This window comes from Anas acuta, chromosome 24 (assembly GCF_963932015.1).
Source record: "Anas acuta chromosome 24, bAnaAcu1.1, whole genome shotgun sequence".
NCBI lineage: Eukaryota > Metazoa > Chordata > Aves > Anseriformes > Anatidae > Anas > Anas acuta.
In genome coordinates, this window is record NC_089002.1 from 1,875,800 (window position 1) to 1,898,283 (window position 22,484).

The window sequence follows — 22,484 nt, forward strand, 5'->3', positions numbered from 1 at the left end:
AATCTATTGTGACAATTGGCATCCATCTGTCCTCTTTGGAACTCTGACAGCAAGACAACCCTTGCATCGATCCAGTGCGTCCAGACTCCCTCGCTTTGAAGGCATCCCATGACCCAGTGCAGGAGCAGCACACAAACCACACGAACCAGAAGGAGGCCAAACGCTGCTCCTAACAGCATCTTCCAGTGCTGCTGATGACCTGCAGGACCCTGCGCCATTACCTGCTGCATTTACAATCACAGTGACTGTCGGATGGATTTGAGAGACTAGTCATGTCCTCCTGCTGTGCCAAGCCTGCACTGAGCTCCTGGAGGTGCAGATGATACTTGGGATGCTCTTCAGCAGACCCTACTGACTGCAAGGATGACCGGCATGAAAGGCAGTTACCCAAACCCTTGATGAGAGGAAGAAGGCCAAAGTAGTGCTTGTTGCTTAGGCAAGGTGACTGCTGCTCTGGAGCCTTCCTGGCATCCATAATTTTTTTATTTATTTTTTTGCTGCTCAAAGGGATTTATTGCATCAGTGTCTGAAGCGTTATAGCCCTGTGCAGGTGGCCACAGGAATGCAGAACTGGTTTCTGCCTCGCATTTTAAGGCATAGTCACTGCCTTCAAGCCCTAAATGGGCTGAGCTGTGGTTACCTAAACCAACTCTACCTTGGGGTGCTTTTTGCCACCTAAGGTTCACCGTCAGCCTTGGGAGCTCTCTGGTGCAGCAAAAGACAGAGCTGTCAGCAGCCATCGAAGGTCTTTCGCTGTTCAGTATTACCTCTAACATCGCAGTGCAGGCGATGAGTTTGGGTGCTCATTGGTCATGAATGTGCATGCAGCCAGAGTGGTGGCCTCCCTAGAAAAGATTCTCAACCATGGAGGTTCAAGGCCCCTTTGGGACTCCTTTTGTTGCAAGGCAGCTGCAAGATCTATCTTTTGGCTGGAAGGAGTCAGCTTTGTGCCTGCAAAGAAGCTGAGTAGGAGCTTGAGCAGGAAACTTCAAGGGCAGCTGAGCTCTAAGACATCTCTTTCTGGGTAGCAAAGTAGCAATGAGGAAGCTCCTGTGGAACAGAAGGACCAAGGTCTAGCTTATGACCTCACAGTAAAAAGATCTGCTCAGTAAAAATGATTTGCTGGAAGAAAATATTTGTGTGCATCTTCTCTGCTGTTGGGAACCTGACCTTGGAGTCAATTGTATTTGCAGGTGGAATTGGTCAGATTTTGAGGTGTGGAAATGGCATGGTGATGAGTGGTGGTATCTTTGCTGTTTGTGCCTGGGGTTAGGCATAGGTGCTGCAGCTTGGCAGTGATAATGTCTGAATTTAGGTCATCTTCAGTGCAGTTACTACTGTAGGGAGAGGTTCCTTAAACCTGATGGTGATTGATCTTGCTAGAGTTTTTGCCACTCCTGTCCCTCCTTGGGCTCCTTCATTCCTCTCCAACATGCAGAAAACCTGCTCTGTATTTCCAGGTGACATTTCTTTCTCCCTTTTCCTTATTTGAGGCTTAACTTTTAGGTGGCTTATGTTTCAGGGGTTGTGAGTTAGGGCTGAAGTTGTCTTTTCTTAGCTCATTTCCTTTGGTTTGCACCACAGCCGGCGGAAGCAGGCACCTACACTGTGGTGAATCACGCCATGGGTAGGTGGCCAAAGTAGGTCATCCGATTGCCTCTGGTGGTTTCCACTTCAAGGGGCACCTTTCCAAACCAGAGGCAGAGGTTTTTTTAGAGCTGCTTTAGCCTTATGGGTGTTGATACGCCAGCTTCCTTCCTTGCTGTTGAAGAAACCTTCACCTGCTAATGCTGTTCACCAGTTCAACCAGCTTTACTGGTTGGCTTGAAGGACTGCAGCCACTCGTGCTGAAAACAGGAGGCTCATGAACCTAATCCCAGAGGACCCAGCCCCGGGTGGTGCTGAGTGGGAGTTTCCCACTCCTGGGTTTGCAAGGAGTGGCAGCAAAGAACAGGTCCCTGCCTCACCTCACCAAGGTCATCCCCAAGGCATGCGGTCAATGGGCATGGGGAGCATTGTTGTGACTGACCCAGTTTGTCCTGTGTTTTTGGTGATGAAGCATTTGCATTCCAACGTCTTTACTGAAACAAAGCAGCAAGAACAAACATTCCTAGCTTTAGTGTTTGGGCTGGAGAAGAGGAGGCTCAGGGCAGAGCTCATTGCTCTCTGCAACTGCCTGAAAGGAAGCTGTGGGGAGCTGGGGGTCGGCCTCTTCTCACAGATAACCAGTGATAGGACCAGAGGGAATGGCCTCAAGTTGTGCTGGGGAGGTTGAGGTGGGCAATGAGGAGCCATTTCTTCTCAGCCAGAGCGGGCAGGCGTTGGGACGGGTTGCCCAGGGAGGTGGTGGAGTCCCCGTCCCAGGGGGTGTTCAAGGAGAGGTTGGACGTGGTGCCTGGGGACATGGTTTAGTTGGGTGACATTGGTAGTAGGGGGTGGTTGGACCAGGCGATCATGGAAGTCTCTTCCAACCTTAATGATTCTGTGATTCTAGTCTATAATTCTAGCTGGCCGAGGGCTTTGTTGCAGGAAAGAACCACCACACGCATGTTGAACACAAGCCTAGAGCTCACCCTGAATGTGGAGTCCCCTGTTTGTGCTTCCAATGGCTGATGCTTTTGGGATGGGAGGTATTTGCTGTGGATCCCACAATGTGTTTTAGTTTCGCTGCAGGTCCTGTGTCACAGCTAAGCCTGTCAGGGAGCTGAGGTCTGGGCTCTTTGGGCCATGCATCTTCACGGGCTGCAGAGTGGGAAGAGCAACGTGCCCCCTCCCTGGACAATGCTGTCTGTGTCGTGGATGCCACTGTCTGACTCCCAAAACACAGCCGGGGCCCAGACATTAGGTGGTGGATGAAGGACCAAGCAGGCTGCTGCGGGCAAGGTCCAGGCTGACAGTCCGAGCTTGGAGATGGCTTAGAGGAGAAACGCCAGGTTTCTAGACTCTGGCTGGGTTTTCCTGGTTAGCTAGGCTATGATTTCTCAAGCTTCTGCTAGTTGGGGAAGTTCTGGATATTAAGTTGAAATATAATATATAAATATATTAAATATTAATAAATTAATTAATATTAAATAAATTAAATAATATTAATTATTAATTAATTAATAATTAAACATTAATAAATAAGCTTTAAGTCATTCTCATAATTTTGGATTTTGGTGTCTGAGTTTAGTCAAAGTGCCTTTGCAGAACCAGACCCCCAGAACACAGAAATCTGTCACCTAATGCCTTTCATTATTTTAAATTGGTAAGCAATCAGTCGCTTTTTAAAATCTGATTTAGAGTTCTTATTTACTTCTTGAATATTTTATGGGGTTTGTTATCAGGATCAATTGTTATTTTCCTGTGTGTTGTAACCACTGGTGGAAGGCAGTGGAGTGCCCACTCAAATGTAGAAAACATGGCTTTTATGCAATATTTACTCCTCCCAAGCTCTGAATTGTCCTGACAAAATTGTAGTTTACCCCTCTCTTCTTTCTTACTCACCTATATATCTATTTTTTAATCTTGAAACTTTCTACAGTTGGTCTCATTAGAAAATATTGCTGTTTAAATGAATCGAGTTTTTAACAAACCATTCACCTGTTCTAAAACAACCGCTGCTTATAAAAATGATGGTAATGGATTCTCAAACAGCTCACTGGTGTTTCAAACTTCAAATTTTGAATTTTAATTCTTTGCGGTTGTAATTGTACAAAACAACAACAGAACAGCACAAACTCTTTAACAAAATCTATTAGTGAAGATTTGGTGGACCAAAATCAATGTGTAAAATTTGTAGAATTTCAGGCATTTGTTTAATGTCTAGAAATTAGAAGAGCTGAAGAAATTCTTGTGAACCCTCATGAAGCCCTATTTTTATTAAAATTACTTTTTGCCGTATCTAATGCCGTTTACTTTTCCAATCTGTATAACTGGCAGTGAATTTAGATGCTTACCGCTTTATACTTGCAAATTTGCTTTTCATGGTTGAAAATATTAATTTGGCATGCATTATATAGAGTGGAACCGAGCCTTTGTAGGACATGCACAGTTTCGACTTGCCACTAAAAATTCCATTGAGAAGTAGAAAAGATTTTGCAATTTATGTAGCATGGACCGAATAGGGAGCACATGGCAAACTCTCTGGTAGCATCATCTCGTGCTGTCACAAGTGTTACAAGACTCCAGATTTATTAGGGAATCAGTCATTACAAAAATCTACCATCTTGTGATATCTCAGTGGCATCAAGTTTGGCAAAAGCAAGTCTTATTATATAGTAATTGAGGTGTTAGACCTACAAGCCAAATAATCCTTTTGAAGAGAAGACTGGGCAAACGTTCAGGAAATAAACAACTTGGCAGTTTTGTGCACAAGTATGTGCTTTCATTAGGTGTGTTGTAAACTCAAAGTCAAAAATAAATGATACTGTATGAGCAGGCAGGAAAAGAATACAAACAGTTGAACTGCTAAAGACTGCTAAAGACTGCATCAAAACTGATGTTTTGGCAAAATCTGTGTGTCTGTTTTCCAGTTTAGAGGAAGCTGAGTTACGCCTTACATGACACATGTGAAATTAACCTGAGGAAAAAGTTACAACTATGAAAAAGTCTTTGAGGGATTTTTTTAAATCTGGCTTCCTGTAAATGAAAAAAGTAAAAATGTTTCTCATAGTTAACAGAGGCTGGAATATCTTGCCAAATCAAAGGGAGCTTGAAAGATTTAACAAGAATTGCTCAAATCTGAAGGAACTGTAATTTTCCAGAAGCCTAGCTGGCATCTTCTTGCAGCAAGAGCTGTACAGTAAATATCACTTGGAAATGGTGATCCTGCTGTGGCCAGAACTGCACTGCAGAGAAAACAAGTGCCTCAGACCAGCTCCCATCTAACTGGACAAAGTCTGCAGGGAAGGAGAGTTACTGGGTCGATAACTAAATTTTAGATCACTTTTGAGAGACAAGCTTCCTTGGCTTTTAAGAAATGAAAAAATGAGTTAGAGTCCTAAAGATATGGGTCTCTGAGGTATTCTAGATTAAAAAACAACTTCTGATTTCAGCGTAGCGGCCAGAACATTGCAGGCTGCTGTGAAATAGGGAAAATTTATCCACAGACCTTTTACCTGGCTGCCCTGGAACAGGGATGTGTCTGGAATGTGTCAGATGCAGCATTCCCAATTCAGTCAGATGCTGTCCCTCGCTTATTGCGATATCCGTGTGGGAAGGGAAGGAAAAGAGGGGAAAAAGCTTTTGACTGGGTAGAGTGGTGATTTTTGGTGAACCCATTGGTGATTAGGTATTGACCTAATTCCTATCTGGGGACATACAGAAATCATTGCAAGTAGGTTCAGGTGAATTCCTGCTATTGATATAGCATGGAAGGATAGGAAGTGCTATAAACTTTGCCCTTTATTTGAGTTAAATATGTCCTTCCCTTTAAGGATATTGAAATGTGGGGATTATCTCCACTTTAGCCTGAATGGATTAATGCAGGTTTGGAACTTATTGTGCATATTTTCATTAGAGTAGAAAAACAATTTCATGGGTTAGGTGAACTTCCAAGATGGCACCTGCATTAATTTGGAAGAATTGTGCAGTGGTTCTTCTTTTGTTAAGGAGACCAAGTTCCTCCTCAAATGTTCACAAGCTAGCCCCTGGAAACCTCCATGACAGATTCATTTCACCTTCCTTCTTCTTCTAGCTCCTAGCCTCCATTAAATAACGTTGCTAATGACTTTGGAACTAGAAAGTTCATTCTCTACATCATCTCTTTGGGATTCTGAGCTGATTGTTATTTCACTATCGCCGAGCAGTGAAGGAACTGCATTGCTAGTCATCAATATTAAAAAAAAAAAAGCAAAACAAACAAACAAAACAAACAAACAAACAAAAAACACAACACAAACAACACAAACAAACAAAAAATCCCGCAATAGCAATAAAGTTATTTCTTGTTTTTGTTTCAAGTATACAATACATTATATGATTTTAACAATCATGGTTTATATTCTCAGGTCATCTTCAGAAAACAGGAAGACTCAAAACTGAAGGGAATTTATCACATGACTTCAGGCTGATGTGCAACTGAAGCGTTTACTGAGTATACATTCTTGCATTTATACCCTTAGCACCTCTGCATGTGCCAGTTGTGCTACTTGGCAAGCTTGCTCATTGGTGGCTATACTAGTATTCACGCAACTATCACGCTCTTATTCTGCTCGTTGATTTGTTGTCATGCGGACCGCTCATGCTGGTGATTTTCTCAACTCCTCAATTGTTACTTCTTTGACTTTGTGCTACTTGTTTTGTACCTTATCTTGCATTTTTCTACTATCTACTTTATTTCTGTGTCTAGCAGGTTCCACTGGCTTCCAAACTGAGCTCCCATATAAAACTATATTTTGAAGTGGAAAATCAGCTAAAATTATATGGCTTATGGAGCTTTAAAGATAAAATCAATAGAGATTACAGGCCTCGCAGAAGAATTCCAAGAGATTCAGAAGTGCTAGCCATGGTACAAGCAAGCTGTTCACGAGTTCTAAGCTGCTGGGCAAGAAGTATACATGGGAGATGACACAGGCTCCCTTCTGGGCTGAAATTATGAGGTCGTTTTCCAGACAATATCCTGAAGCAGTGCAGGGTTAGGTTGGCCCTGGTCCTTCTCAGAGAGGTGACACAGGTGGCCTCTGACCAACCATGGTGCCTCTGTCTGGCTTCACCTGCACTGCTGTTCCAGAAAGTCTCTGTCTTCAAGTGTCTTCATGCCACGTCCATCCATGGAGATGTCGCTGGTTTCGTGCTGTACATGGCAGCATGGCAGGTTCCAAAGTCAGTCTTCTTACTGGTTTGGCATGTTGTAAAGAAATAGTAGTTCTTAAAGATTATGGTTTCTCAGGTCTAGCAGGAGCTGCACAGATCGGGAGATGGTCTAGATCTCTGTAGCAACATGCCTTGAGCTATCCTAGATAAGAGGTAGGGAGGAACAGACCGTCTGTTCATAATTTGACTTTAGATGTTACCGCAAAGGATATTTCTGCCATTTTCCAACCCCTTGTCAGGTTCTTTTTACTGCTCTGAGTTACTCAGAGAAGGGAATTTTCTGTTCTGACCTGAAGGGGATGCTGCTCATGGTCATTCTAACAAAACAATGGAATAGTTTAAGTTAAATGTCCAACCCTTCCCCAAAGCACAGCCAACACCAAAGGTAGGCCAGCTTGTCGGAGCTTTATTGAGTTAAATTTCAGTATTTACAAGGAAGGAGATCTCAAAAACTCCTCGGGCCCCTGTACCAGTGCTAAGCCACCTACATGGCAAAAATTCTATTCTTCTACCCAGCCAGAATGCACAGAATTCCCTTGGCTGTGCCTTGTGCCTCCTGCCCCTTCCCTGTGCACCTTCCAGGAGAGTCAGGGTGTGTCTGCTCTGCTGCCCCTCAGTTAGATGCCTGCAGGCAGCACTGCTCTCCTTGAGGCTGATTTCTCAGTCTCCCAGCATAAACCACGTGCTCCAGCCCCAACAGCCTTAATGGCTCTCCTTTGGACTCGTCCCAGTTTGCCAATGCCTTTTTATACTGGGCGCCAGGAGGAGTGCAAAAGTGGATGAAGTGCTGCAGGTGATCTCTTGTAAATGCGGTTGTGGTGGGAATTCCTTGGCTGGCTGTCAGACACCCAACCAGCCACTCTCTCACTCCTCCTCCTCAATAAAGAAAATAAGAAAAAGCTCATTCATCAAGCTAAAGACAGGAAGATCGCTTACCAGTTACCATTACAAGCAAACTAGACTTGACTTGAGGAAGATTAATTTAAAATATTGCCAAATAAAATAGATTTGGGTGATGAGAAAGAAAGACAAAAATTAAAATACTTCTCTCCCTCCCTTTTTTTTCTTCCTAGGCTCAACTTCAGTTCTTCATTCCCAACTTCTCTACCTATCCTCATCCCAAGGCAGTTTGTAGGGTGGAAATGGGGGCTGTGGTCAGTCCACAACAGCTCCTCTCTGTCACTCCTTCCTTCTTACACCTTTCTCCTGCTCCACTGTGGGTCCCCCCATGGGCTGTGGTTCCTTCAGGAAATACCCACCTGCTCCAGCATGGGTTCCTCTGCCCCTGCAGTGCCCCTGCTTCCAAAATGGGACATGTACACCCAATACAGTAGTGGTAGTGGAATTTTGCTTTCAGATTCACCAATCCTGACACTTTTGACTCATTCTATTGCTTGGGAGGGGTGGAATTAATGAGAGATAATGGTCATGAAGCAAGAGAGAGAGAGGAAGGAACGTAAGAGGATCTGTCAACCTGTTCCCAAAGAAGAACTTCAAACTCAATAACAAGACTCTTTCAAATATAGATTTTAAATCTTCATTGATTGTATGATGTCAAGTACCATATACCACATTTGGCAACATTGGTAATTATAAACTTTTTGGTTGATGAAGTGAACAAAGCGTTGTGAAGATGGGATTTGGGTTGATGCCAAGCAGGTTGTACTTCATGCCACTGAGAGATTTAGTCTGTACTCAAGAGGTGTCTTAAAATCTGACTAAATGCAGATTCCTAGCTCTGAGGTCCTAAATTAGAGGTCAGCCTCTGTCTCACCCAAGGCTTCTGCTGACCATAAAGGGAACTAAAGTCTTGGGAGTGACTGAGTTCATCTCAAAATGGGTGTCTAAAATAGATCAGAAGAACCATCCTTGAAAACAGTCAGTTTTTATATTCTGGCTGCAAAGGATAATTAGCACAGACAGGGCCATCTACCCTGCAGGTATCTGGAGAGAGGTGGAATGTTGCTCACAGTTTTCTATGTACTAGTCATACAAGTTAAGGCCCCATCAAAGAGAGAGAACAGAATTCTACCAAGCTGTTCTCCCACACAGAACAAGGAATCCAACATGTGCTCCAGGTTTCACATTGCTTTGACAACCTATGGTTGGTAAAAGCAAAATTGTACCAGATTATTTTGAAAGTTTTCCCTTTTTTGAAAGTTTTCATGAAATACAATGACTGTCTCTGCAAATCTTGGAAGTTGTATGAATTTATTTATTAGGACATGTCATAGAAAGGCATTTGTGTGGCAGGATACCTCTAAGGAATTGAAGGGGAGGTGATTGAACAAAAAAGATGAGAGAAGTGAGTGCTGTGGGTAAGGTGGAGTGAAAAGGAGTGAAGGGATTGGTGGGTGGATGAAGGACTGAGAAGTAACCCAGTGTGTACGTTTATTTGGGTGAGCTAATTGGATAAAGCAGTGCCTCCCGTTGGAGAAAATGTAGCACAAATGAAAAGGTAGACAGTACCTAGGGAGGCTGTGAGCGCAGGGGAGGGATGCTGGTGAACCTGTGAAGACTCATTAGCAGGAGGAGGCTGGAAAATCTGAGTAAGTATTGCTCAGTGATGTTGTGAGCTGGAGAAGTCAGTTGATGGGATGAAGGAAAAGTCCAGGTCAATAATGGTGACCCATGGCTGTAGACTTTGAGTGGGGATGAGTGTGGGGAAGAAGGGAAGACTGTGTGTGATGGGATGACTACATGGGGAACAAGAGAGGACTACTGAGATCCAAAGAAAACCAGGAAGTCACATTTGCCATGAGTGTTACTCATCTGCTGTACTGCTCTCCCAGATTTTAATGATCTGTGGATCAGGAATTTCCTGAGAATGCTGTAGGTTGTTTGTTCAGGGGTGCCAAGTGCTTACCTGGTCTCGCCTCAAACCCCTTCTGAAGGGGGGGAACTGGCAAAGTCTAGTCAGTGGCAGAGGCAGAGCAGATGTAAGTGGGCAGTGGCTGAAGGATGCCTGGCAATGAGATGACTGAGAAGGAGTTTCAGTATGAGCTAGAAGATGTAGTTTTGAGGCAGTTAAAGAAAATCAGAGCTAGGGAACATAGGGTTGTAAGCACCGAGGCACAAGCAGAGCTTCAGGAGCAGTAACAGATTCATACACAGCAGAGGATTCCTGGTGACGAAAAGGCACGGGCAGATAGATGGAGCTCGTGAGAGAGCCGAGGAAAGCGGAGCCAGGCTGTCCTCCGCACACTGCCACCCCTGGCAGGACGCAGAAGCGCCATGGAGCTGTGAGTGCTTCACAAGCTTTGTTCCGCCATCGCGCCTCCCGCAGCAAGGTGGGCTGCGTGAGGAAGCCAAATGGACGCTCGCTGGGGGCAGCTGTTTAGATGGCGTCCCCATGCCAGCAGAACTGGGGGAAAATACATCGGAGCATGAGCAGCTCAGTTCTGCCTTCATAAAATGCGTCAAGAGTCCAGCTCAGCGCGGATGGTGTTTGTGCCTACAGCACGAGGACTCCACCGAAGGACACGGCAACATCCTAATCACCCTCCTGGGCCAGAACAGCCACGCCAGGGGGTCAGTGGCCTGGACATGGCATACACAGTGCTCAGAGCGGCGCAAAACCAGCATGATAACCCCAGTCCAGGAGAGCAGACATTCACCTTATCGGGGAGATGTCCTGTGAGAGAGCTGGGGTCGTTCAGCCTAAAGGCTCTGGGGAGAGCGCACTGGGGTCCTGCAACACTTAATGGGGGCTTATGAAAGGGTGGAGAGGGGCTCTTTACTTGGGTGGATAATGACAGGAGAAGCTGAAATGGTCTTAAACGCAAAGAGGGGAGACTCGAATTAGACATTAGATGGAAATTCTTTAATCAGAGCGCGGTGAGGCACAACACAGGTTGCCCAGCGAGGCTGCGGCTGCCCCAAACCCTGGCGGTGCTCGAGGCCGGGCTGGCCGGGGCTGTGGGCAGCCTGGCCTAGGGCGAGGCCTCCCCGCCCCGCCGGGGCTCGGTGCCGGGCGCTCCGTGAGGCGCCCCCAGCCCCTCCCCCCCCCCCGCGGCCCCGTCCCAGGGCTGCCGGGAGCCGCTTCCCGCCTAAATAACGGCCACCGGAAGCGCGCCTTCCTCCATTCCATCTACTTCCGGCGACCGCCGGAAGCGCCGCCACCTCCCGCCGTACCCTTAGCGACCGCCGGGCGGCGCCAGGCTCCACTTCCGCTCCCTACCGGAAGCGGCGGCGGACGGAAATGGGCGCCGGGCGGCGGCGGTGGCGGCGGTGGTTGGGGTAGGTGGGGCGGCCGGAAGTGACGCACGCGGCGCCTCGGCCCGCCCCTGCCTCCCTCCGCTCCGCCGCCGCCGCCGCCGAGCGTTGTCCGCCGCCGCCGCCATGTCCCGCCGCCCGCTGGGGGCCCCGCGGAGCCGAGAGGAGCGGCCGGGCAGCGCCGCGCAGTTGTGAGTACCGGGCCCGGGCGGAGCGGCGCGGGCCGGCCCGGCGCTCGCCCCCTCCCGGCGGAGGGCGGAGGGGGGCGGGCAGCGCAGCGCTGCCGCAGCCGCCGCCGCCGCCGCCGTGTTCCCGGGCGGCTCGGCAGGGCCCGGCCGAGCAGGGAGCGACCCGGCAGGTACGGTCCCGCCGCCCTCCAGCCGCCCCCTGAGGGGCCCGGCCCGGTGTGGGGCGAGGCGGCGGTGCGGGGAGGGGGGGGGCGGAGGCCGCCGGAAGGAGCGGCGGGGCCGGGAGCGGGCAGCAGGGCGTCGAGGCCGCGAGCACGATGCTGGAGCGGCGAGGCTGGGAGCGGGGAACCGGGGCGCTGGGGATGGGAGCGGCGCCGGTTGTGACTCCAGGAGCGGGGCAGCGGGGTGCTGAGGACGGGAGTGGGGCCGCCGCCGCCCTGCCCAAGCCTTCACGCCTCCGCCCGCCCCGCTCGACGCCCTCCCGTGAGGCAGTGCTGCGGCGGACAGCGGGCAGACACCGAGCGTTGGAGGCTGAGGGTCGTCGTCCTCCCGCCACGCTCCCAGCCCATAACAGCACGCGGCTGTGCTGAGGGGACCGGGAGGTGCAGCCACGCTTCTATGCCACGGGCTCCAGCTACGCTTGAGCTCCCCACACATCGCGTGGCCTCTCTGGAGGTGTCGGTGCAGCGAGGTGTTCCCGCTGGGCTCCTCGGAGGCTGCGGCCATGGGGTTTGTGGCTGGAGGGCAGCGGTCACTGATGGGCAGAGCAGCGCTTCACAGCCTGCGGTCTGCTCCCCGGCCATTAGCGTGCCCTGCAGTAATTATTCCTACTCTAGGGAATATTCTGCAGGGGGTGGAAGCGTTTTTGTGCCAAGCATAAAATGTTCCTTCAGCCATTACTGAGAGCTGCTGGATTACAGGAAAACCCCATGCCTTTAGCAACGGCTTGTGCCTAAATTCTGGGTGGGATTCCTGGCGTTGTGTGCAAACTCAGCATCAGTTTCTAGATTTTGCTCAGATAATAACAAAACTACTTTATTAACGTATTCAAGGAGCACACAGACAAAAGATACGGCTACATAAAACGCAGTCTATGGTCACTTCATTTTAACTTGTCTCTAGGTGCATGCTTCCAATTCAATGTTATTTTGCCGCTTCCAGGATTTGGCTGTACCCATTAAAATAAATGAAGTTGGTTCTCTGACATTTGTAGTGCTTGTGGTCCCTGGTTGATTTATTGACGTTCAGAGGAGGTGAAAGCTGTCTCTAAAGCATTATCTGGGAGTAAATGCAATCTGGAAAGTAGCTGACTGGAGTTGAAAGAGAATGTTTCTTCCAACAACTCTGAAGTGGAACTGAAGCTTGAGCAAATCTTTCTTTTTATCTCCACCAATATATTTTTTAGGTGGCAAGATCATGATTTTTGTTGCCCTAGTGGTTACAGTGGATTCAGCAAATGGCTTTATTCACTGAAAATGTGCTAAGGCTGTATTGGTATGGCAAAAATCAGGGACAGAAGACGAATCATCGTCATTTTGTTCTTTGAGTCTGGTGCTTAGTAAGAGTAACAAACAATATGGCATGAGAACTTGAGGCAGTCTTGGACATCAGATTGATGTGGCTGATTGTATGAGTGAATACAACAGGAATTCTGTTTCAACAGAGGAAGGATGTGGGGAATTCTTTTTGTTTTTCTAGCTTAACGGAAGAACAGTAATTTAAAAACCAACAACTTCCTACTTCCTTCTGCTGTCTCTGCTTCGTAGGTTGCTTAGCGCCATGCTACTAGTTGAGTAGGAAGTTGGTATCGCCATGCAGACTATGTAAGGAAATAACGACTGGTTTTGTTCAAGAAAAATGGCATGTAGACATCAGTTTTCTCTGAATATCACAGATTTTTTACTTTTTTAAAGGAAAGCTGGCTACCTAAATTTCTGTTTTGATTTTTCTGAAACAAAGTTTCTGTGGAGAGAAGATTACCATCCACCACTATTATTTTTTCTAGTTTATTGTCCTGAAATACTGTTCAGGGGTCTGCTTTAACGTTCAGGCCTTGGGCTGAACTAAAATCTGATGATGTGCAAGAACAGAAGTATTGCTAAGCATTAATGTGGGAGATTTGGGAAGTTCTATATTTGTGAAGAGTAGGGAAGCGGAGGAGGACAAAAGGGAGGAAGAAAGTTCTACTTCAGCTATTATGGAAAAAACTCCCCAACTACAATTCAGTACACTTCCTGTATTTATATAATTTAAGGAAAATTTACCCATTTCCTTAACAAAATTAATCTGACATCCTTAAAGGGGGAAACTAGTGGATTTCTCATTCTGCTTAAGGAAATCTCAAAACATATTCTTCTGAAAAAAAAAGGGCTACAGAAAGCAGACAAGTAGGTTCTAGATCTCCTCTTTGTTACCCAACCATGTATACAAACAAGCTGGAAATGCTTTGTACTGGTAATATACAAAGTGTCAGTCCTGGCTGTTTCTTTGTTTCTCCTGGAAGAGTCTTTAGTGAAGTGAGATAAATACCATGAAGAATTTTCAACTTGCATCTGAAATGGGGAAAGTGTTGTAGTCCCCTCCAGACAACAGTGTCTGAAGTCATTGGCAGTGACATCTTCCCTTCCTGTTCATAGGTGCTGGAGTAAATACGTGTGAATAAGGCTTCTTAGTATCCCATCTGAATGATTCCCTTCATTCTTTCTTATCTGTATTTTACCTTTTTCTATTTCTGCAGTCCTGTAAATACCTGCTACTTGTTTCAGGCAAACAAAAGCTGTTTTCTAGAAAGCAGTTATTTGGGGGTTTCCTGCTCTTTTTGCATAGCATGTGAAGATAAAAAAAAAAAAAAAAAAAGCTTCATTTCTCTTCAGTGCTAGTTTTTCTCAGCTGTCCTTTCAGATTCCAAAGCATCCAACTCCATTTTACCACTAAAACCTCAGACAGCAGCATGCATCCAGAACTACGTAGTGTGTTGCCCACGTTGTCCTTTCCAGTACACGATTATTTTTAAAATGTATTTCAGAATTTCCTTCCCACTGCACTGACAAATCACATAAGCCTCTTATTTTTCACATCGTATGCTTAGGAATGAGGCACTGTACCCAAGTATTGGACGTGAGAGTTAATTTTAAGGTTACAGCAAGGAAAGTCATGCATGTCTACAGCCTTTAGACAAGCAGTAGCATAGTCTTTATATCAGCTGTCAAGGAGAACGCAACCTCAGACTGTGCCAGGAACTGTCCTACTCGGGGCGTGAAGAGCATCCTTGTGGCTTCTTACTTGCTGGAAAAAGACAATGTCTTGGCTGACTTCTTGAGCAGATGCAACGGTTGGATGCGTGAACGGTATCCGAATCACTCTGTTCCAAGCTGAGCTGGAGTCCCAAACTATCGCTTTGCTGCCAGAAAAGCTGCCGGTGTTCCCCATGCTACTTGACAATAAACAGAACCCAGCAATGGGAAGCACGCTCACGGCCGTGTTCGCAATGGATTTATCCATGTAGAAAGTCAATAGGACAGAGCTAGAATGCTTTTGGTGACCAAAAGTGATGCTGGCAGCTCTACCTTTTAATCATTCTGGATCTGATGTCAAGACCGTGAATCCTGCTTCATCTAGGGAGGGATCCTGGTTTGTTCGTGTGTCTCAGCCTGCCATGTCACCTCTGCGGGGCCTCAGGTTCTGCTGAGTCCAGGAGGTCTTTGGGAAGATGCCTGCCTTCAGGCAAACTCGCTCCAAGTGGGGAAGAGCCTCTCCGTCCTGGAACGGACCTAAGTCTTTTGTAATTCCTATCTTGGCATTTGAAGCAGTCAGAGCTGACTTTTGGATGGACAAGGTTCTCTCTGTCTGTCTGCTGTTTAGAATTTTTGTCTTTGCAACTGCATCTGCTCTTCAGATTTCCCTGGTTTGGACTCTGTGTATTCCTTCTAGTTCTTGAGGCCCTTTTCTTCCTAGATTGATGAGTTCTGTTTTCATCAATCGCACAGAGCTTCTGTACGTTCCTTGACCACATTTAGTTTTGTTCTCTCCTTGGAGATGACCACCTTTGTAGTCTGTATCTGTCTAAATAATGATCAAGCAGGTGAGATGTAGGCAAATGGCTTGGTCACTGTTCGTCCTGTTCCACCAAGGGAATGTATTCTGCATCTTATTTTTTTTTCTTGTGTATGTGTCAGAGGTAATTTCTGTTTCCACCTTGCCATGCAATTAATCTGCCTATATTTTCCCAAAGCTTTCCTGAAAAGCTTTCCTGAAATTCATACTTCTTAGTGCTAACTAGGGGTATTAAAAGCAGCAGGTGGCAAAAAATATGGCTCCTCTGTGAAATTTGTCAATTATGTTTCTTCCATTTAGAAGGAAAAGAAAGGGCTCTCTAAGCAGAAGAGAATATTTCAGGTGTTTTCTTGGTTCTTTTAAGTATATATTTTTTCAGTCTGAAAAGGATGCTGTTTCTTGCCTTTCTGATGTGTAATAGTTGGATGTTATTTTTAGACAGTCTGTGGTACTCTGAAATGCTAACCCAAAATGTACAGTAAATAGATCAGAGTTATTTTTGCCCTGAAGTTCCTGAAGATTAGGTCTGGAATTTTTCAGTAGTTAATCTGTTTCTAAGGCATAGCAGCGTTGGGTGTACAATTCACTGATGCACATTAATTAAAATATCTGTGCTGTGTTCACTTACACTTTCTTTCTTTTTTTCTTTTTCTTGTCTCTTTTCTTTGTTTTGTTAAGCATTGCAGGCTGTATGTACCGAGTAGTTCAGACGACGGGACCAGATGGAAAAAACCTTCTGAAATTACTTCCAATCTCTAAATCTTCTGGAAACTTTGTGCCAATAGTTCAGTCTTCAGCCATGTCAAATAATCCTAAAGGGAATATTTCTAGTCCAGTTCATCTTACTTTTAAGACACAGCTTGCCAATACTACTGCACCTTCATCTGTTAAGATACCTGTTTTTCAGTCTCCTAATCCTGGAAAGATAATTCTTACAAGGACATCAGACAAACAGGAAAGCGTTAGAGCAGGTTCTGAAACAGAAAGCTTAACTGCAAAATCAGCTGCTAACATCCAGAGCAGTTGTGTTTCAGTTGATAGACTGTCTTTGCAGAACATTGCTGTAACAAGTTCATCTAACCAGAGTAACTCTGCGTACATGTTGGTAAACACAAAGAATCTTCCCGCTACTATGAAGTCTCCAGTACTGCCCTCTGACCACCACCTACAGATACCAGCTGATGCAGAAGTGAAATCTGTCCCAGCTTCTTTTTTACCGCCTGCAATACAGCAAAAAATACTTGCAGCTGCAGCAACAAATGTGTCTGGAGGAGCTGACAGTACAAAAATTCCAACTGTTATTTACGTGTCACCTGTGAACGCGGTAAAAACAGTACTTCCCAAGCGGTTGCAAACCATTTGCCCCAAAGCCGCCACAGACGTTTCAAAAACATTAATAATGACAGCTACACAAATGGCAAACTGTTCTTCTGAGACAGTAACATCTGATGATCAGAAGTGCCAGCAAACACCAATGAAATGGATTGTGCAAGAAAGTCCGCAGTTATCATCGCCTTGCCTTATTCCTGTGAAGTCATCAAATAACGTGGCTACTAAGATCTTGAAAACTTTGTCAGATATGAAGAATGTCGAAGTTAACTCTGCAAATATTTTACCGCTCTGTTCTAGTGGTCCCGGTGGAAGCCAAACAAAAATCACACCTTTTAAAGATAACGCTCTGGTCATGTACAGTGGGAAAGTCTATTTGTTGACCAAAAGAGGTTCTGATGTTCTGTCAGCCCATGTTGACAAACAAGCATCTTCCTCTTCTGATGCTTCACTTAAAAAGGAGACATCCAAGCTAATTGCTTCTACTGAAGTCACTAAAATAACCAATAAAGTGGTGAATCTGGTATTGTCAAAGAGCAAAGGAATGGTGCTGTCTCAGAAAGATTCAAAAATGGGTGCAAATGCAAAAGTTTCTCCATCAGCTGGTTTAAGAAGTGACTTAAAATCCGCACCTGCAGCTCTGGTGACACCAAGTGTTAAGCAGCGCAGTTCTACTGTAATCCAAGGAAAGAGTTTGCCCCTGACCATGAGCATTTCAAGTGGAGCGACCCCTATTACAGCAGTAGGGACACAGGAAAATGTATGCCAAGGTGGCAAAGAAATGATTCATTCCCCCAGAGCAGCAAGTGCTGTTTTACCTCAATCTAAACAAGAGTGTGCTTTCAGTGAAGACTGGCAAAAGGTAACTCTCTCCAATAAACATGCCAATCTCAGTGTCTGCTAAATTATTATATGCTCCTGGTTCTGTTGGAATAAAATAGCTGATAGTGAGTTCACAGATTGTTGTGACCGTTCTGGTCACCAGAAATGCTGGTCTGAAGTGTAGTTCGTTGGTTCAAAAATGGAAAATACTTTTTTGTTTTGTTTTCCCTGCAAAATTGCACTGGAGTGAGTGCAAGTGAGAAAAGGCATAAAGAAAAGGGCAAGGAGAAGACAACTTATCTTGTGAAGAAATAAAAGTTATGTACAGCAAGTGGAAAGTACAGGAAAGCTGTTCATCTGGTAGCTCTCTGCTCTCAAACACTGATGCTGCATTTTCCCAGCAGTTGACCGTGCTGTAGGCGTGATGTCAAGTAGAGAAGCTTAGAGCTACGTGAGAGGAGAACAAGGCGGACAAGCAGGGGTTGTCATGTTAGGACAAAGGCATTACAGCTCCAGTTTCTGCTGTCTGAGAGAGCCTAAGGCAGGAGCTGCGTTCCCTTCCGTTCATGTAGAGGGGTTTTCTTCCTTTGTGTCATGGCTGATGTCAGGCAGATGGAACTCTCGGGAGCTTTAATGGCAATGGTGCTTTCCCCCTTCAGGCTGTCTACGTGTTCTTCTAAAATTGTAATGTAGGAAATATCGAAGAGAGAACTTAGCTGAAAATTGCACGAACTCTGTGCCCGTGAAGGATTGCAAGTCAAGCTTTCAGTTGCCCAGGAGGACAGAATGAATTTGTCTGCAGATGAAAAATTGGTCTGAAGCAAGTATGTATTTGCTTATGTTGACCAGGCCGAAGAGGAATGTCAGCTAAGCATATTTATGCACATTTGAGGCATTTAATCGTTGCAGTAGGGCCTCTTTTTTGATTGTTCCTCACCTGACAAAACTGTTCAGATAAACATTTTTTCTTGAGTGCTGTGTGATGCCAAGTGGTAGCATTCTCATTTGCCTTAGTTGTTTATAGTCCATACATTTGCAAGGCTATGGGTGCCAGACATAGTGATGTCACCTTGGCCTTGCAGTTGAGGAACAGTTCAGGTTACAGTGAGATTAGGTAGGAAGGCTGGTTAATAGTGCTTTGTTGGTATTATCGAAGTGGAGTGTTTTCAACAGCCTGAAAGTGACTCTGTAAAGAACACCATCTGATCTTTCATCATCTTCCTTTGTTACTTCTAAGCTTTAGAGTAGGTTACTTTATATGGCTTACTAGTTGGACTTTGCATTGTCTGGATGTTTTACAAGACACTTGGTGTTTTAGGTAACTCAAATAATGTTAGACCTATGATAATACGTCATAATTCCTCAAAATTGGCTTACGCATGTTAAATGCAACTCTTGTGAAAATTTGTTATTTTCCCAGTGTTTCTAGTAAACTAAGGCTTCTGTATACATGGAAGGAGAGGGAGAGAGATTCATGGTTCCCACCCTGTTTCTGTATTTCAGGTCCAGCATGAAAAGATGGATTCACAGGGAAAAGTTAATCAAATCAAACACCAAGAGAAGCCACATTGGAAACAATACTTGGAATTAAGGAGAAAATTTGGTCTCACCAAGGAGGAGAGAGTCTACCTTAAGAGAATACCATTGATAACCTCCAGTGAGAAATCAGATGAAAGGGTGTGTTCCAGTAACAACTTGAAAACGAGAAATGACTCTTGCGTTTCATCATCATTAGATGTGACAATAACAAATCAACATCAGGAATGTGTTACAGAGGAAAAGGTATCTTGAATGTTTTTGGCATTAAAGTATGTGTACCGCAAACACATTCAGAAAGCAGCATGTGTATGATCAGTACAGGGCTATGATTTTTGTTTGGACCCTCCCACCATGGGATTCATCGGGGGAAGCCAGTAATTGTTACAGTCCCTGTGGGAATTGTTCCTAGAACTTGGTTTTGTGGTGCTATAGAGCTGTATGATTTCAGTATGACTCGAGTGCTCTTTTTTTTTTTTCTTTAATCCTCATTTCTGTGTTCAGCTGGAGGAAATAAAAAGAACAAATGCTTTGAAGCACCCTCTAGTGGTGGATGAACAGTCAAAAGGATAGCCTTTATTGGAATAGGAACTATACCTCTGTGATTCTGATTTATATTTAGCCTTCTGCAAACCGTTATGTATATCCAGTAGTGCAGTGAATACACGCAGAATAATAGAGGAATGATTTCTTGTGAAGCTTTACCTGTGAATTCAAAATCAGGGCAAGTACTGTTATTTCAAGGCACTTCAGACATTCACATGACAAAATGTGTGACTTCCAAAGAAAAGCATCCACTTGGTCGTGTGCAGTGTTATTGAAAAAAATTGACTCATGTACCTGTCTGGTCATTAGAGCTGTGAATGTCTTTATAAACGTAGCCCTTTGTCGTTGGCTATGGATGTTCTTGAGTGCTTCTGGAAAGGTTGCCCTTAGTGTAAGAACTTCTGTCTTAACGCATGAAATTGATTTTAGCCATCCAAAGTAGTCCTGTTCAGCTTTAGTGTTCTAAACTTTCTTTTGTATAATCCTACTCTACACAGTCAAAAGCTTTCTCAGATTTTAGTAATTCTATTTTGAGAGCCTAGCTTTAGGCAGATCTACTGCCTGCTCATAGTAAGGTACATGAAAACTTAAATAGCAAGGTAGTTAAGAGGAATGTGGTTTTGTAATGGACTTCAACTCTAACATTTAAGCTTTCTGGAAATGTCAGCCTGAAGAATGTTTTGCATTTTTCCACCAAGTTAGATACAAAATATTTGGCTTATGCTACAGTTAAAGAGGTGATAGCATGAAATGATAGGCAAGCACAGGAAGGGCAGAAATGGACTATTGGGTGAGGAAGAAAGTTAATGTTCTGGAGTTGTTAACCAGGAATCTTTGCTAGAAAACATTACTGAACATAGAAGTATGTTTGCTCAAATTGCTAAAAGAAACATCTTCCATACAGTAATTCTAAGAAGCATACAGCAATATGTGTAATATGTGCCTAATGAGCTGTGAATAAGGTAGAATGATGCTCAATTTAACAGAAGGATGTTTTGTGTGTTTCTTGATTATACAGATAATTGTGGATCTGGAAGATACATCTAAGAAAAGAAAAATGAAATCCTCATTGGTGTCAGACAGTGGAAAGAGAAGGAAAACATCAGTCAAATCAACCACAAGTTCAAATTCAGAAGATACTGGCCCAAGTTCCATCCTGCTTAACAGAAGTGCTTCCCCTCCACCAGTCTTACTCCAGCAAAGTATTTCCACAGACTTCGTTACATCCTCTGTTGGGAGGGACTCCGAGCAAGAGACATGCTCTCAAAATAGTGATGTTATAGACTCACATATTCCAGTTTTAGTGTCCTGTGAAGATCATACTTCAGTTTTCGAAGGTTCTTTCAGAGATGATGCTTTCCCTTTGACTCCGCCAGACTTGGATGAAACAATCCGGGATGAAAAGATAAAACGACTTAAACAGCTCTTAAGAGAACGAGAAGCAGCACTTGAAGAGATGCGTAGAAAAATGCAGCAAACCTGAAATACTGTAGGTGGTGATCTAGATCATATTCATCTTCATTTCAGTGATTTAAAGAAGAAAGTGTTTAAATGAACATGAATATTTCTGGTAGACAGAGGATCCTTTAAGATTTCTTTAAAAAATTTACTATATATATTTAGTAAAGTACAGGGTTCCTGTTAAAGACCAGAAATAAAAGACGTGGACATCGTATTCTGCTTCTGGGACATGCACACATATCGAAGAATGCAGAAGAAAAGTGTTTTTATTATTTTTAGTATATGCTCTATATTTTGAATTGAAGGGGTTTCTGTATTAGCCCTAGAGAATAAACTTTCCCATATTGGAAATCTGTGGCTTCTCTCTTAGAATCTGAACACAAATTGTAAACCCCAGTTGTAAATATTTTTTGTTTTCATAATATTTTATAATGCATGACAACTTTTGTGAATCGTTGAGAACTGTCAGTTGTCATAAAAGGTCAATGGTCAGTGGTTAATAAATGCTATTTAAGTGGTCTGGGGGTTAGACTTCAGGCAGTAATAATACTGATATTTATAAAAAAACAAATAAAAATACAGATGTGAAGATGGAACCGGTACTAACATCTGAAGTATGCCAGTAAAGCTATATAGATATGTGTCTCTCACTGTTATTGTTGTAAGCCTTTATAAGGCTTTTGCCAGCAGTGCAATGTAGAAGATTAGTTGTGATTATTTTTTTTGAGGGATGAGTTTTTTTTAAAGAATTCTATTGAATCATTACTTACTGAAGCAAAAAAGGCACATTTCTTTATCTGTGAGTGGTATCTTTAATGTATCTTTAATAATTCTCGATGAATGTCTCTTCCATTAACTTGATCAGTCTTTATTTGCATATCTCCTGCTACCTACATTTGATGCTACTTAAGTTTTGCATTGTAGGAGAGAATGAGCACTCAGGCTGTCTTTGTCACCATGATTTTATAGATCTTTGTAGCATATTTCCCCAGCATGTTTTGTCAGGTGTTGGATGGAGGCCTTTTGCTACTTTCTCTTGGCTGTGTCATAGACTCCCATAAGTTGGAAAATGCCTTCAGCGTTTTCAAGTCCAACCGTGAACCTGAACCTACCAATTCCCATCACTAGAAGATGTCCCTTTGTGCCACATTTAATTTTTTCATGTCACTTAATTTTGTTAGGTTCTCCTGCAGTTCTTCAAAGTTAGGTTTCATTGCTGCAGCTATGATTAACTTGATTAATTATGATTAATTATGATTAACTGTACTGCCAACAAAACCTGCCCTTTTTTTTCTTGTCCACGTATGGCTGTACTGAACATTACTGATCCCTGTATAACTTAGTCTATAAGACAGAGCAAGCAGGTCATATGTAATTTCTTTGTAAATGTGTAAAGCAAAGAGGCTAAGTTATGGGAGATTTATTTATTTATTGGTTTTGAGCAGTTAATAACAACAGTGGGGAAGAGATCAGTTTGTTGTCTCATCCATGCTTCTTCTAAAAAGCTTGGAAGAAGTCCAAGTTGAAGTCTTAAGTTTG

At 44.2% G+C, this 22,484-nt stretch overlaps 1 protein-coding gene across 2 annotated transcripts; it reads left to right on the forward strand.

Moving 5' to 3' along the window:
• Positions 1-10,975: 10,975 nt before the first annotated feature.
• LRIF1 (ligand dependent nuclear receptor interacting factor 1) lies at positions 10,976-21,584 on the forward strand. Of its 2 annotated transcripts, none has more exons than XM_068660087.1 (4): positions 10,976-11,201; positions 15,930-17,442; positions 18,906-19,184; positions 20,503-21,584. In XM_068660087.1, the coding sequence occupies exons 1-4, from the start codon at positions 11,137-11,139 to the stop codon at positions 20,965-20,967; spliced, it is 2,322 nt and encodes a 773-aa protein (XP_068516188.1). In that variant the 5' UTR covers positions 10,976-11,136; the 3' UTR covers positions 20,968-21,584. The 2 variants fall into 2 exon arrangements, with proteins under 2 accessions (XP_068516188.1, XP_068516189.1); XM_068660088.1 differs by lacking the exon at positions 10,976-11,201 and adding an exon at positions 11,214-11,368.
• The last annotated feature ends 900 nt before the right edge of the window (positions 21,585-22,484 follow it).

What these genes read in the sequence shown, in the direction of transcription:
- LRIF1 (XM_068660087.1), top strand. Translation starts at nt 11,137, where the DNA reads ATGTCCCGCCGCCCGCTGGGGGCCCCGCGGAGCCGAGAGGAGCGGCCG. An exon ending in TCAGTGAAGACTGGCAAAAG is followed by an intron (nt 17,443 to 18,905) that starts GTAACTCTCTCC and finishes TCTGTATTTCAG; the next exon opens with GTCCAGCATGAAAAGATGGA. An exon ending in AATGTGTTACAGAGGAAAAG is followed by an intron (nt 19,185 to 20,502) that starts GTATCTTGAATG and finishes TTGATTATACAG; the next exon opens with ATAATTGTGGATCTGGAAGA.